Source organism: Bemisia tabaci, chromosome 5 (assembly GCF_918797505.1).
Source record: "Bemisia tabaci chromosome 5, PGI_BMITA_v3".
NCBI lineage: Eukaryota > Metazoa > Arthropoda > Insecta > Hemiptera > Aleyrodidae > Bemisia > Bemisia tabaci.
Window position 1 is genome coordinate 27725587 of NC_092797.1, and position 17334 is coordinate 27742920.

The window sequence follows — 17334 nt, forward strand, 5'->3', positions numbered from 1 at the left end:
ACAGCATTAACTAGGTTAGCTAGGTCAAAATTAGCCATAAGTATAATTTATGCAAAACATCGCAATATTTTTACATAATACATTTTTGAGAGTTAAATTGAGTATACAAACATTTAGAGCATGACTGTAGGTACATTACCATATATTTATCTATTTTAATATTTAATTTTAATCACGGATCATGTTTTTATATGACGTAGAGAAGATTGTAGAAAAGAACGTTTAAAAAACAAAAAATCAAACAAGACAGTGAAGTTTTTAACGGAGGATGATTTTTTTTGTCTCTACAAAAAATGCCGCATAAATTTACTCTTATTTTATCGTTGTATTCAGTTTTTCTTTTCTTGATTTTTTTTCGCGCCTCACGCGTATCAATGCGTCGAATGAAAGAAGCGGATGAGTCATATTTTTGTGATTTCGCTCAAAAAAAGAAAAGAAAAAAAACTATTCGACGGTGTAAAAACCACTTGGCTCTAGAAAGACACTAAAAAGTTGAGAACGTGCCTTTTTGAGAGTGGAACAGTTAACTTCTAATTTTTTTTTTTTTTTTTTTTTGTATTTTTTAGTTTTTAAGAGTAGTCTTCAAATATGTAACATCTCATTATTTTACTTTTTATTTTCATAACATATTTTTTAAATTTTGTGTGAGAAAAGTGTTCTTTGGCTCCCGTTCCAACCCCTACACTTCATGGTGAGATCGAATAGTTCGTATGGAGTCGTGACATTTTTGTAGGGAATTTACTTTCTGATAGTAAGAGAGATCCTCAACGTTAAAAAAAAGAGAAAAAAACGAAGCTAGCACTGACTTTTTCTTTTGGTATTTTATTTTATTTTTTCAGACCAGTCCTCTTCAAAAAACTAATCTCATTTTTTTTTAATCGTAACATATTTTTTAAATTTTGTGGGAGGAAAGTGTTCGTTGGCTCCCGTTTCAACCCTTATATTTTATCGTGAGATTGAACAGTCCATACATGCAGGATCGCAGGAGTCATGAGATTTTTGCAGGGGATATACTTCCCGATAGTAAGAGAGATCCTCAATGTTAAAGAAAAAAAAGAAAGAAACAAAAAACCAGGAGTTGCGAACGGTGGGTTTGACAAGTTACCGGGACGAGACTGCGCTCGGCGGGGGCGGGCGGGACAGGAGCGAGGGACAGGGACAGGGGCACACGCACGGGGCGGCGCGCGCGAGAGGGATCGGAGCCGGCGTCGCGGCGCGGCTCGGCGGCGGCGGCGCCGCCAAGACTTGGAAAGACTCAGATTAATGGAACATTTTTCATCCGCCGTTCATCTGCGTCTCGCGAGCGTATCCCTTCCGAGCCACCCCCTCTCTTTTTTTCGCTTTTCACTCACTCACTATATCTTCCGATAGAGGAGACAGAATCCCTTCCGCGTCTCATCCCCGACTGTATTATTCTGATTTTCTTTTTTCTCTCTCGCCGTCCGCGTCCGCGTCGTCGCCCCGGCCCGAGGGCGCGGGCTTTTCCGCGGCCTCCTCGCTCGCGTCCTCGCCACGCGCTCGGCCCTTAATCCATCAATGGCGGCCACCGCCGAGCGCCCGGATGGATAGATAACTTCTTCACATGTCCCATCCGTCGCCGCCCCGCGGCCTCCGGCTCTTCTCAGTTCTCTGTCGGTGACGTCATCGTGGGGATTCTCCATTATCGAATTGGATCCTAACATTAGCGAGGACATAACCTCTTTCAATGTTAACTTTGAGAATGAATCGATATGTATCGATTTTCTTTGACGTGGCACTAATAGCTTCTAAAGCGGCGACCTTTATGCTCGAAGTCTTTTTGAAAGAATTTTTCTCTGTAAAATTTCACGAGACGCAAGTTTACCCATTAGCGGATCCAGCAATTTGGAAACACCGAATTTCCTCCATTTAAACCTATGGGAATATATCGATTCTTGGAGGGGCCACGTGCTCTGACAAGATTCGATTATTTAGCAAAGGATTAAATGGAGGAAATCCGATGTTGCCAAATTCCTGGATCTGCCTCTGCGTTTACCGGAAACTCAAAGGATGGTCCCCTTTCGAGAAATCTCTTCTCAGGAATTCTTTCACCTAGTAATTCAAAGAAGCATTACGGTTACATGAATAAGGACCTCGGTTATTCTAAATTTTTACTTTTAATATTTTCTTCATTTTTTATAATAATTTAATTTTTTTAGTATTGTCTTTTGTTTGGGGGTCACTGCGAAAGGAGAAATGTGCGAATTTTTTTTCTTTCTTTTTTGGTGCAAAAAAAACATGTATTTCGGTTTTCCACAATATTCATCTCACCCCTTCTTAACACGAGTTGAGAATGTGGCAATCAACGATCCAAATTGCACCTCTGGCCAGTGAGTAGGGTGCGGGGATCGTCTAGCACCGTGTCTCAAGGATAATTAATTTGGTCGACTCTCCCTCCGGTTTGGCGAGATGAGTCTTTGCGCAGATCGTGGCTGAAACCGGCCACAGCCGACCTGAATTCCTCAACAAAAGTCTCTGTGGGTCCAACCTGGAGGAGTAGTATTTCATGTTCCATGTAACAATAAACAAACGCGCGGGGTGCGGAAAAAAGACGACGAACTTACGACTCGCGGATAACTTTTATTTTAAACGCACTTTGGCCATAGTTTCCGCTTCCCAAGTTCCATTGTCAGGGTGGTCGGAGACGAGTCACCAAGCAGTGGTTCCGAGACTAACATTTTCCGGCTAAAATCCGACATCAGCAAAGTTGCAGCGCTTGTCCCAAATAAATATTTCTCAGCGCCTTCAAAAGCAGCCGGCAAAGCAACGCGCAACGCTTAATTACGTCAAATGTATATTAGCGGTTTCAATGAAAGTTCTCAACTATTTTTTATTATTGTACCTAAAATTGGGGAAGCTCAGAGTTCAGGGTCAGTGAGTACGTTTTTCCTTTCTATGATCTTTAAGTTACCCGCGCAACTATATCTAAGTTTGTATAATTTGCCCTCGAGATCAAAATTTGAAAGAGAGGTTTTCGAATTGAGCAAGCAAATCGAAGCATTAACGCCGAAGTATGTCTTTTTTAGGTGTAATTATTTTTTATCATTCTGCCTAGTTCATTTCGTGATCTTTACACCGCTCGTGGCTTTATTTTAGGAGGAGGATTGTTGAGTTACTTGACACAAAAATTGGCATGTTATTGTTTATAAATATTGTGGCGTCAAATTTCCCTTTAAAATTTCTTGAAAACCGCCGATTATTTTTTTATTTTTTGTTCGGGTACCTAGTTGTGAAGAATTGGGTGAGCGTATCTAAAAAAAAATTGGATTAGTTGTAATGATAACGTCAGACGTGCAAAAACGCCAGATCATGGGAACAATTTCAATGATTCGGTGAATGGGATAAGCCCCCGTTAGAATAGAAGGATTTGGTCTTTTTTTCTTCTTCTTCTCCGAAAAGTTTGTGATTATCGCGTTTGAACTATGGTAATGTCTCATTTTTCGGGGAGATCCTCCCACCCTTTAAGTATTTACGGGAACTGATTATACAATTTGGCCAACAATTTGGTAGAATCAATTAAATTTGGGAAAAAACTTGGAACTTTTTGCACTCCTGGGTCACACATTTGCACAATTCTGCCGTGCTAAGGAAGAACGCCGTATGAGCCCTCAGAATTTGCCAAATTTCCGTTGGTAACACACTTAAAATATAGATTTTCAGAGCAATTTGTGAATATTTCAGGTCGATTTTCGGGGGAAACTTTACCCACGCGATTAGATCTAAATTATGTGAAATTCACAAGAGAAAATATTCATAACTCTCCTTAAGAATAAACATTTCATCGGAGGAAATTCGGCAACTTTCGAAAGTTCATACGGCGTTTTTCCTCAGCACGTTATAGAGTAGCTCCTGGTGGAAGAAAAGTGGAATGTGGACGCTGGTGCGGCGCCGCGGGGAAATCGGCACTGACTCGAAAGATTTAAGTAGCTCCCCGTCTCAAGTTTAGCCGAAGGAAGTGCGGGTGGTTTAAGTGCATCATATATTCATTCGAGTTTATATTTAAATATATGTATCTTTGGGAAAGGATGTGCATTTATTCCCCCGGTCCCGGCTCCCGGCCTCCCCGCCCTGAACCCCGAACTAGAGCGAGTGATAAAAATGTAAGCGTGTAGGTACAAATTACATTAATGCCGCGGGCTTTGCCTATTTCGACTTTTTATTGCGCCCCCATTCATCTTCCACCCTCCACCTCGCGAGTCGCCACCCCTTCCACGCAGCCCCTCCCCGCCGCCACCCCCGGGGGTCGAGCCCTACTTTCGGTCCTCCCCGAAAATTTTCACTGCGTTATTGTCCAGAAATTATAGACCTCCAACTCACCCCTCCGCCACATCCGCCTTATTTTAATTTCAAAACTTGTATCCAATTTTTTTTTTTTTGGGGGGGGGGGGAGGTCTATTTTGTCCTTCCCCTCGATAATATCTGTGCTCGCTCATCCCCTACTCTCATTTTCTATTTGCCACTCACAATTGATCAGATGTAATTACTCTCATTTTCTTTTTGCCACTCACAATTGATCAGATGTAGTTCCAATTATAACTAGAAATGATGAAATTTCAACTTTTTTTTTTTTTTTTTTTTTTTCTTGGAGGATGACAATACTTTCTCTCTACACAATGGGAGCGAGAAAGTAAAAAGTTACCAGAAATTACGGAGTATAGGCGCCGGGTAATAATTCTAAGTTCCTACTTCTTAGAAGAGAGTATATGCAGAGTGTCATCGCGCCGAATTAGAGGGGGTCAAAAATGCCAAAAAAGAGCGGTGCGTAATTTAGGGACGGCCCCATGTCGAAATATATAGCTCTGAAGGTCTAAAAAGACAGCTAACATACTAACACAAAAAATGTCACTGCCACTCTTCAGATTTCAATATCAAACCAATATGGTCGATCATAAATGAGAGTTCTTTATGCAAGACAATGCCAAATATGTGCTTTATAAACGACAGGTTGTAACAGTTGTAGTAATAGGTCGTAACAGTTGTAGTAAGAAATCACTTTGGATAATTTGAATTAATAGGTTGGCTGCCCTTTTAGGCCCATGACCGAGTCCGAACTCTCCCTATGTAGGTATTCTGCCTCGGACGATTAAGAAGTTCCTGGACCCCTACTCGGACCATATTTTGTCCAAAGTTGTCTTCTTTGGACATTCCTTTTGCTGTTCAGTAGTGGTGGGGGCGCTCGCTCCCCGAATCCCTGGTGTTGCAGGTGGCATCACGATTGCTTTTCCAGCCCCCGGAGTTGCTTTAAAAAAGTGGGAAATATTGATCTCTCGCCCTTTCGAGAGGTCACCATCCCGAGTTCCAACGGCCGACCGTCTATCGCCCACTCGGGTGTCTCGCCTCCAAATCTATTCATCATCCCTCGCCAGCCACCGTTGGTTTCTTTCTTTTCCCCGTGAACTTTTTGGCTTTTGTGCGGTTCGTCTCAAATTTGATTGATTGAGCTTTCGTCCGGTCCCTTCTTTTTTTCCTCCGTTATCTCCTCTTCCCGCGCCCTGCGATTCTCTATCGGGTATGATTTGCATGTAGATTTATTCGTCTCTCCCGTCTCGACTCTTCTCCTGCGCTGCCAGATTTGGCGGGAAACCCAGCGTATTTCAGTGCGTTTCAATGAGGATGCGCGAGCATGTGACAAGGGTGCTGTGTCCCTGCCGTCTGTAAATCTCATTTGGCGGGCGGCGTGTTCCGCCTAAAACAGATTTGTGATGCCCTGTGCCGCCTCTATTACTTTTTGTCCTCATGTGGACCTATGCAAGGTTGTCAGCAAGCATGCGCTTTACTAATGTATGATTAGCGAAATACTGATATTTTTCACGGAATTTGGCACCGCCGCGTGCTCAGCTTCCGGTTCGGATGTGAAATTCGTAATTTTTATGCCGGTTTACAGTAGGGAATACGCGGTTTTTGGCCGACTGTTTGGAAACCATGGGTATCGATATGTATCTGACTTGCCCGCGGTGAAAGGTGGTCTATTGCTGTCTTTCGCAATATCTGCCGGTGGGGCAGTCATTTGTGTCAGACATTGGACTCCGACGTGAAAATGAAAAAGGGTTGGAATATCGTCCAGGTTGAAATGCTCATCTGAAACGATACGTAACGTTTTTGATTAAATATGCTTAGGTACATTAATTAATTCGTGTATTTACAATTGAATAAATAAGAGGGAATACAATGAAACAATTTTTATTTTTTTAAAAGTTATTTTCGGTAGGTATTGTTTACAGTTAACACACGAATGATGAATTTTTGAATCATCTAGCGCCAATCTTCCCTCGTTCATTAGAAGACTAGTACGAATACGCTTTACACTTCCGCAATTTTGATGGAAGAAAGAGTTATAAAAAATAACTAAATAAATAATAAAAAATAACTAAAATTTTACCGCGTTAAGCAGAAAGGAATCAAGCGAACCAATCAACAAATGCCAAATTTAATCGGCCAGTTCAAAGTCGTTCATGAAAACGGTTGTGCGGATTTTTTTTGTGCAAATTTCAGTAAATTTTCTGCTCAGTACGAGGCAAATTCCTTAAAATTTTCGAATGAATCCGCACAACCGTCCTCTTGTAAAGCATTAAATTGTCCAATTATATTTTTCAATAGCTGATGTGGTTTGGGTCCTTTCTGCTAAACGCGGTCTAACCAGTACTTCACGCTCAGCCTAAATATGGTGAAGAATTCGTCCCGAAAATTATTCTTTAATCTTTGAACAGTCCTTATTTGCAACATTGAAACGAAGTAATGATGACGATAAGCGATAACTGTAGTAGATCCGTTCTGAAAACTGGATTACATGCCATTAGGGGCAGTGGCGTAACGGGCGCCCCCGCAGACCCTGCTATGCAGGGGGGCCGAGGCGCCAAGGGGGCCCTCCGCCGCCGGAATTTTTTTTTTCTCTCTCTCTCTTTGATGCTTAACTTTGGTTTCAAACTTCGGGCCTTTTACTTACCGAGATGGGGCTTCTTCCTTTGATTTTTATTGTTAGCTCGGGGTTTTTCATACTTCTTTCGGACTGTTCCGAACTTCTTGTTTGCTGGAGGGCCCGGCCCTTGCCTTCCAATGTCCACTCAGTGATTACTAAATTTTTTTTCTTTTTTTGTCACTTTTCGTATTTCGGGCTTTGGGAGATCCAATAATCTAAAGGGCCCCCAAGGCTCTTGGGGGCCCTTTGATCCTTGGGCCTAGGCCCCTCTGTAGATCCTTGGGTCTGGGCTGGGCCCCCGCCACCTTTTAAATCCTTGATCCTTTAGGGGTCCCATATAATCGGGATCTGGGACGGTGAGGGGTGAGGCATTCCAAGTCCAAGTCCGTGATTTGAGATGCCTCGGGCCAAAAAATGGGAAGGGGTGGGAGGGGGGATAATTTTGGAATTTTATCGACATGGGGGGGGGGGGGCTAGAAAAAATTTTGCGGGGGGGCCCAGCGGAAGTCCGTTACGCCACTGATTAGGGGGGTGTTAATAGTCGAAATTGAGTGACGGATTCGCACATCGGCAATGCCGGGGCTATCATGACAGGAGCTCTGTCATTAAAGAGCCATCTGAATTATGTGATGTGCGCGCACTTGTGTTATCTCGCGAAGCGGCTGTAGTGTGAGTGTGTGGATTCGGCCTTGGCGTCATTCTTTACTTCTTTGTGTACTCACCCATTAAAATGCGATGATAACTTTCGCGGTGTTGCCGAATTGACCCTGATTACACTGGAAGCTTGAGCGATTTCTCATCCTAATATAGTTGTAGCAACAGATATTCTTCGCCGGTTTTCTGTTCAAGGGGTCCCTCATCGCGATGCATTTAACTGTTTCATCTCGAAAATCAGCCAGGGTGTTCAATCTTTCTGGTAAAAGTCGTTTAAAGTTTTACATAACCGATGAATTTTCAACCAAGAGGTGGCAATCTTTAAACGAGATTACCTTTATCACTTCGCCAGGGTTGTCACGTTATGCGATGATTTCCTCGCCCACTGTGTGAACATGTCGGTGGGAAATTCGGTAACAAACTGAAAGGAAACTGGCAACTAACCACTCGGTTCATAGATTAAATTCCAAATGCCGGCCAGTCAGATGGACCGAGAATCTCGACGATTTTGGCGGGAGAACGGCTATTCCTACAGAAATTTGTCGACGCCTCGCACTTGCGAATGTTAATAGATTACCTCCTCCGCTTATGTCTATGATAATATAGCTTGTTTTACAAAAACGTTTCGATGCATGTCCCTAAATCATTAATATTTTAGTAGCACTAAATCAGGTGTTCAATTGTTTTTGTCATTGAAATTCTTTTTCGAAAATGAAACCGCGCGCACTTAGAAAGGAGGAAAATCACCCACTGTGAAAATTTAGACTCAATGGCACACCAAGAGAAAACACATTACAAAGATTTGGTTAATATTGAAAGAGAAGAGGAACACGAAGAAAAATTGAAGCATCTGATTGATTTTAAGTTTTATTCGGTTTTTCATCATTCTTTGAGCCAAAATATTGTAGCCACCCCTATATTGGGATCAACGTAAATCATGAGTCGATCCGTGCGTCTTGTCCCTCACAGACCTAAATTATGACGCAACAACACTTTGTTCTGTACAAGTAAATTTTGCCTCACTAATTTAGGTGTGGTTTTTATGTTTTTTGTTATTTTATCTGGAAGCCTTTGACTCTCAATAAAATAATATATTCTATGCGAAACTTACTTCTCCGTAGAAAACTACGGTCTCATCCATCAAATGCAAATTATAGTCATGAAATTTTATCTTGCATAAGCAGGTCAAAAGGAGCTTTCGAAATCATGAGTGCCTTTTAGAAAGAAACTTTTCAAAACCATGTCACCTCTCTCCATTTCTTTGCCATATGTATGTGGAATTCGTACATTTTTTGCGCTATATAACGAGTTTTTTCTCTTTTTTCTGTTGCAGGTAAAGCTTACTTTCAATGCGTTCTTAGCTGATTTCCCATATTCCTGTCTTTTTCCAGGACTAGTAAGTACGACGAATGAATAATCATCCAGCAAAAAGGTAGCCACGGGTTTTACTACAAAATTTAAACCTCCAATCGAAAGCGCAAAAAAGGATCCGTTTCAATACTTGACACGCATCCATTTTTGTTCATGATGTGAATTTTTATGAAAAAGACTGAAAATTTGAAACATCTTCAAACTTTAAATCTCACCCAATCAAATCGAATCTCAGTCTAATTCGGAGTGTAATGCTTTGGATTACACTCTGAGTATAGTGAATATACAGGGTGTCCGGAAGTTAACGTACTTAACTTTCAGGATCGCTTTTTCGGCTCAAAATAAGACTTTTTTTTCCTATACACATATGCCCGAAAACGCTTCATACGTGAGCTATGCGCTTCCAAAGTTGCCATTTTTTTTCGTTCAAATTAATATAGCTCCTCGTCATTTTTTCATAGGTGGTTGAAACTTTGTTTAGGGGGGTATTTTTTAGCGCTCTATTCATTTTTTGTGTTTTCAAGGACGTACGTCTTCGAAAAATGACGTCACAAGCGTTCCCGAATTTGAAAATTGCGATAACTTTTTTGGTAGATGATATTTCGAAAAACGGATTACGGCACGTGAAAGAGCGTAAAAGCAGTAGCACCCGAGCATTCACAAGTAATTATTAAGGCATGACTTGTTAAACTTATGCTAAGAAACTACCACACTTTGAAACCATGCTTTCGATAAGGCTCGACGAAAAACTCGAGAAAAGCGACGACAACGTCTCTTTTGAAAAGATACAACGCATGCGTTGCAGTAAACGGCTCCCATTTTGAACAAAACCTGTGGGTGAACTGTTTCATTCAATTTTACTGTTGATATCGTCCATTTGTTATGCAAAAAACCCAAAAAAACCAAAAAAACCTTTTAAACCGCCCCGAGCATTCACAAGTAATTATTAAGCATGACTTGTTAAACTTATGCTACGAAACTACCACACTTTGAAACCATGTTTTCGATAAGCCTCCAAGTATGATTTTTCGGTGGATATTTCATACCAAAAATATCGCCGCCTAACCGCAATTTTCGTAGGATGATGCTCGGGCCAGTCCCAAGCCTGGAAAAAGTGTGAGGGAGCCGCCTCAATAGCTTCGAGGTTTTCGAAGCCCCTTGCTCTATAGGCAATTTTTCAATCCTTGTAGGAAAAATTGCCTACACAGCAAGGAGCTTCGAAAATCTTAAAATTTTTCAAAGTTCTTTTGCGTCGAAATAACGCGTTTCTGGAAAATTTTGTGCAGTACCCTGACCCCTCGATTTTTTACGCTCTTTCACGTGCCGTAATCCGTTTTTCGAAATATCATCTACCAAAAAAGTTATCGCAATTTTCAAATTCGGGAACGCTTGTGACGTCATTTTTCGAAGACGTACGTCCTTGAAAACACAAAAAATGAATAGAGCGCTAAAAAATACCCCCCTAAACAAAGTTTCAACCACCTATGAAAAAATGACGAGGAGCTATATTAATTTGAACGAAAAAAAATGGCAACTTTGGAAGCGCATAGCTCACGTATGAAGCGTTTTCGGGCATATGTGTATAGGAAAAAAAAGTCTTATTTTGAGCCGAAAAAGCGATCCTGAAAGTTAAGCACGTTAACTTCCGGACACCCTGTATAGAGGAATAAATTTCTAAAAGGAATTGCGATTTCAGTCGATTGAAGATTTATAGAGCCTAACGAAAAGAAGGTTCCCATATTTCTCCCATTTTCAGAATGCATTCAATGCCAAAAGGTTCTCATTTTAGTTTTACGCGTACACGTCGTCGATCCAAATTTTTTCGATCAAATGTCGATCATTGTGCAAAAGTCAGGGAAGTTAGATTATTTTGGCCTGGGAAGATCTAGATAATTCAGGAAATGTTTCTCTCCAATCTGTAGATGCCATGAAATCTACTCGTATAATGATTAGCCTAAAAATATCGATTAATGCATCCAAAGCAAGCTATCGAGCTTTTAGCAAAACTTACGTAACAGCTTTGGAGCAAGTTTCATAAACTTCATCTGTTATTCCTCCCCAAAATTACTCATTTACCGCAGATAACCCATTTATTTTAATTATTTGTCTAAAAAATTCTACCAACCAAAAGGAGCAACCCTCCTCGTTTCACAAAAATCTTGGTTCATTTGTGCAGGATGCAGTCAATTTTCAGCCCTTGAACAAAGACTATATGAAACTTTTTCGAGAAGTATTTCTCATAGTAGCACTGTCACTGTCCCTCCTCACTCATGAATAATTTATCGAACGACAGCGTCTCTAGATCTGAGAACTCCCTCTCGGTAGAGGTAACGCCTTCTGGGCTCCTTTGTTCCGCCAACTGCTGTGTTTCGCACTTGTCATTACGGCCATTGACACCTTTTCCTCTTACATCCTGACCAAAGCCAAATTCGTGCAAAAATCTGCGAACACTCGAATCATTATAATTTAAAAACCCTATTTTGACTCTGAAATCATAATGGAAGGCTCTTTAAAAAGCCTCTTTGAGATAGATTTTAATGAATTTTGCTCCAGTGCCGAGTGCAATCTGTTCGTCAGTTTTTCAATTGAGCCGCAGTAAACAGACCCACATTAATTCTCATTTTGGAGAGAAAAAATGAGTCGGGAGTATTAGTAGTTATGCAGCCTGTTGTTAATTGTCTCATGTCAAAAATTCGAAGTCGAAAAAAAAATTGAACCGAAAAAAGGTTTTATTGAAAAACTCGGTTCTTTTCGCCCAGTCCTACGGAAGAAAAATAAACTCAAACCTTTTTTTCTCGGTTCAAGCTTAATGTGACCTAATCGTTTTTTATATAAACTCTGTCCATGTCGCTCGTAAAGGAAGACCGGTAGATAACGAGAGAGCTATAGAATTCCTGACTATGAAATAAGAATATACATGGTATTCGCGTGCATGAATTCGCATACACTTAACGCAACCTGAGCTTCAACGAGCTGCAATAGGGTGGTAACTGAATTAAAATGATTTGTTGTCGTTATCGAGAACTCACCCGCAGCTCCGTAATCAATGATACCACTATTCGAACGCGCAGGACCCCGCTTTTGCCTACCTTGTTAAATGCATGCAGGCAAATCCGCTAGCTTATGAATTTATTCACGGCTTTCTGATCATCGATACCACTATTCTAACGCGTAAGACTCTGCTTTTGCCTACCCTGTTAAATGCAGGGAATAATATGACTTATCAAAAATGCACGTCATTATTTAAAATAATGTTTACAAGTTTTCAGCTGTATTTAAGTTGTCGTTTCGCGAACGAAGGAACGTACCTCTATTCCGAGGTTGTGAAATTGACCCAAGCAATTCAATTTTTTACAAGAATAAACCTGCGCAATTCTCACTGAAAATTTGTCTAATTTTTGTTAGAGATCAGAAGACAAATCAGTGTGATATTCAACTGGAAATTCCCAAGATTCTCCCGGTAAAAAAACAATTTGCGCGAGGCAATAGTTACGCTCTTTCACGAGGAAAACGACGATGATCACCATTGCGTGTGCTTCTCAAAAGTCCAGTCGCGAAGCCTCATGGATCCCAAGTCATGGATTGGGTCACTATTTGCTGGCGTCAAGTTGAAAATAGATACGATTACAATGTTTGGACAGTGTCCTTCCAACGACTTATTTGTTGTTTGAGGAACCCTGCTATTTTATAATAATCTATCGGTGCAATGCCGGATAACCTGGTTTGATAAAACAAGTCCATGCCGTTATTGGACGGGCGCCCTGCACCGCTCTCCTCGCCACCGCGTGCAGCTTTGACTTTCTCCCTCTTTGACGTAATTGACTTTGCAGTAGATAAGATTCTATTTTCAACTACGAGTTACGTGATTTTGTTCTTCAAGAGTTGCTAGCCATGCAACTGTCCGAACTGAGGATGTTGTAGATTCTGCCCCGCACGTAATTTCATTCCCTCGGAAAAAATCCTCAAAACAAATTCTCTGTTTTGTGTCCGTGGAAAAATTTTCCCAGCTGATCGTTTGGATATCGTACGTGAATTTACTATGGAGTTTTACCTATCGTGGTAAATTGTGGACTTCGTGTGGCAGCAAATAAAGGGAAAGTGAGGTCGAAAAAAGATAACTTCAACTTCTCTACACTGTTTCCCATAGGATTTTCTCAGCTATCTCGTGTCCTAGAACGCGTATGTTCTGAAACATGGATTCTAAACATGGATTTTGAAAACATGGATTCTCAGGTCCACTATGATGCGCTTTTTTTTGGCACTCCAAGCGGATCATTTGCCTCTGGGCAAGATCAAAACGGATCATAATTTATTTTTATACTATGTTTTATTTATGCGTATACCTGTGTCTTTTTGTCTACCTTAGGCACTTAATAGGTGCAATCCAAGCCTCAAAGTTTTTTAGAGCTGAACCAACCAAAGGCAAATAATTATCTTTTATTGTCTCGCAACACTCAAACATGCCTGAAAATGCAAAAGGATATCTGAATTCACCACAAACATCCATCATAGTCCATGTTAAGTTAATTGACCTATACTTAGAGAGTGAGAGACAATTTTATATCGGAGCTAGTTCTACAAAACAAGATGACAGGTCTGTCGCTTATTGTTAGTTCTAGAAGGAGCCATTTTATTTTGAGTTAAATTTAAGAACCTAGTTTCACTTCTCTTTTACGTTACTTTTTTCCTTCCCAGTTTTTCTCATGTTTAGCGTCAGGGAAAAACTTGCACTTTTTCGGTTGCCATGGCTTATTTCCGGGCTTAATTTTGCCCTCTTAATTGTTTTTTTATTATTTCAAATGAAAAACAAAGATAAAAGAGAGGAAGAAAAATACTATCAGCTCAATTTCCCCAGAAAGTGAAGCAGTTCATTCCTCTTAATAGAAATCAGAAACGCTTTAATGGAACTCCTTAATATGCGTCTGACTTTTCAAGGTTTTCCCACCTTATCTACCTTTTTTGAATGGATGCTTATTAGGCATATATGTTGGCTATTTGACACTCGGAGTGATCCTACAGTTTGGATAGTACAATCATTCTCTTTTTCGCGTCGAATCGTATAAAAAATCAGCTGAATAATAATAAATGAAAATGACAGTCTCGTAGTATTACTACGAGGATAAGCTTCCTCCCTCTGATGGCCTGGGGCAAGGATCACCGCTTTTATCCTGTAGCACATTTTGCATTTACGCAGTTAGGATTTCGACGCATGTATGAAAAGTGTAAATCTTGATGAATTAAACATTTATGCTCAAAAATCCCCATTAAATAAATAACGCAACCTCTTTCCTGTCGAATAGCTAGGGCTATTTATTCTGAACGAAGCTTTTCTAGATTGCTTTAAGTTTTGAATTCCCAGTTTTCTTATATGATTTTCCCGGAACATAAACCAATACCTAAGCCGCTGTGATGAGTGTCCAACTCAAAGACTTTTTAACCGATCATGATGCAGATTATTTTATAAAGATTCTCATTATTTCGTGATTTTTCAACCGATATTTCAGAGCAGTTGCAATGGATAGATGAACGTAAATGTTCCGAAAAATAAACTTCTCCCTTATCTGAGTGCAATTTTTAATCATTTAAAGCGAAGGCACTGAAAGTGTGTTGCAGCGTTTGATTAATTTCTGGCGGTCAATTTCATTTTTCATTAAAAACTGATGCGCACCGTCTGAATGAAATCGAATTCTTTGGAAATTGTTTTTGAACGTCTTAAAAAGAGTCGATGAAGTGCTCCGAGTAAAATGCACAGTTTTTCTGGCGCGTAACATTCTCCCTTTTCCCCTCTTTTTCACTCTTTTTCCTCATATCTTTTTTTACTTGTCTTTCCCGGTATGATATTCATTTGTTGGGATATTTCCTCTAAATTTTCAATATACAATTAATCTAATATTGTAACTGCTGTGCAGCCTGCACATCAAGAACAACATGACAGAAGCGGATCCAGAAATTTGGCAACACCGGATTCCCTCCGTTTAAACCTACGTAAATAATCGATTCTTGTCGGAGCACCTGGCCCCTCCATGAATCGATACATTTCCATATGTTTAAATGGAGAAAAGCAATGTTGCCAATTTGCTGGATCCGCCAATGATGACAACAACCCACCCTTTCCCATAAACACACCTGAACTTCAGTGGAATTTTGAAAATTTGAAATTTTCCAAAAGATTATGAAATCGCATAGTCCGTTCCAAGTGTCAGGAACGTCAAAGACCGAACGCAGCGGTAGAGCTCCCAGCGAATTTGCTCTATCTCAATCCGGTCACGCGCGCGATTCGGAGTTATGCGCGAATCCCCTCAGATTTTCGTGAAAGCACGCGGTAAGTCGAGCGTCACTACTGCGCGGTATTTTAAGTCGCTCTAATGCGTTTATAGTGGTACTTTAATAATGATGCGCAGCAGTGGCCGTAACGCTGATGTCAACCGTCATTGACTCTGACGTACTATCGAGAAAGAAGTGATGGGATGTCATATGTTGACTCGATGAGAGAGTTACTCAGTTTGATCCATCCCGGAAAAATATCCGGTGTTCGGTCAGCTATAGCATTCACCACTGGAACATATTTGGAACGCTGACCTTGGTGCCTGATGAGAGCACTGAGGTCAGTGTCATAGATCTACTACAAGTGCAAATGCTACTGACCTAACACTACCTATTTTTACCGGTGATTCGAACTGTACCTCAGGTCTCGTCTGGAGACCTTGTTCCAACCTTTCTCCGCCTTGTTATATTCAAGCGTTATTCAGGTCGAAAGATATAAATTTTTCTGGGAAGACAATGAAAAATTAGTATCTGAAAGTATGTGAGAACGAAAACACACCAACTCAGAAATTTTTAAACGCTTAATTCTCTGTCATCAAACATGATGTATCGATTTCAACCTGGTGCTTTACAAAGTCTCTAGGCACTTGTCCACCAAAAAGATTTTTCTTAAACTAACTTCTTCGCCCGCTGCGCAGTTTTAGGTGTTACCTGAACAATTTCTTTTCCAAGTTGGTGTGTTTTCGAACTCACTGATTCAGCTGACAACACTATTTTTCCTCCATTGAAAGGCGTTAAAAATATCGACTTAATAGGTGAGACAAGCTGCACCAAAAATCGATTGTTTTACATACATTTTAAACGAGGAAAAACAATGTCGCCAAGTTTTAAGAATCACCACTGTCCTGAGGACGGAAGCTCTAGTAGTTGAAGCGAGCGGGCGGTAGCTGGCTCAGCCTCAGCGTCCGTCGGGAAAGAGGAGTGCAAATTGAAGAGGTGGCGTCGACATTGAGCCGCGTACCTGTGTCGAAACCCGACGCGTCGCATCGCCTCCACCGCAACGCAACCGCGCAGCGTCGCGTCGCGACGCCCGCCGACGCCGAGTTGAAGAGCAAGGGCACGAACACGGTGACGCGCACCGGCCGACCGTTGCCGATTCCCAATTCTGCATGTCAGCGCGAGACCCGGACGCTCGTCCGCTCTGCTCGTCATCGCAGTGCTGTTCGCCACCGCGAGCGCCGACCCGGAGACGTCGTCCAACAGACGCACGTTACACACCTAAGTAACCAAGTACAGTAAAAGCTCGACAAATCGAACGACGGGGAAGACGAAATGCCGATTAAGTCGAATTTTATTTCGGTCCTTAGACACGTCCATAAGTTAAGTGGAGAACCGGTTAAAAGGAATTGCCGCTCAAGTCGAATGTTTCGTCGGTCCCTGCACAATTCGACGCAGCGAGCTTTCACTGTACTTCAGATTTGTGATCTGAACTTCGAAAGCTGAGCCTCAAGTTTTCCGATGCACAGTGGCGATTTCGCAAGTTGGCAAAGCTGCTTTCCCTCCATTTTAATCCATTAAAAATATCGATTTTAGGTGAGACAGAATCGATTGTTTTACATTCATATAAAGGGAGAAAAAACAGCGTTGCCAACTTAAAAGAATCGCCGCTGCGAATGCATAATGCATAATCCGAAGACTTCAGAGATCCATTTGACGTAAACTTCAGGTCTCACACATATATTCTTTTCTCCGCCGGCAAGAGAAAACGCCGTATGAACATTTGGCTCTATCAAATTTTCTTTAATAAAACATGAATTTTTTGGAAAACTTGTAAGTGTGTTTCCTTGAGTTTTTCACAAAATTTTACCCGCAGTTTAACGCACCCAAACATCTGCAAATTAGACGGGGAAATGCTCATTTTTCCCTCAGGACGAAAATTTTATCGTAGGAAACTTGGTGACATTCCAATGCTCATACGATGTTTTTCCTCAAGACGACGAGGTAGGATGATTCATATACCTAATGGTTTCCTGATGATCTCGCGGCGGATCCGGCTATCGGCCGTTGCGGTGGACCGAGTGACCGTGAAAACGCTGAAAACGAACGTGATT

At 41.2% G+C, this 17334-nt stretch overlaps 1 protein-coding gene across 1 annotated transcript in view; it reads left to right on the forward strand.

Moving 5' to 3' along the window:
• Positions 1–17334, forward strand: part of LOC109037412 (forkhead box, sub-group O) — a gene marked incomplete in the record, with an annotated part of 147655 nt that overhangs the window by 99394 nt on the left and 30927 nt on the right. The window contains 1 exon segment of the mRNA XM_072300499.1: positions 8922–8984. Coding sequence (XP_072156600.1) covers positions 8922–8984 — 63 coding nt within the window.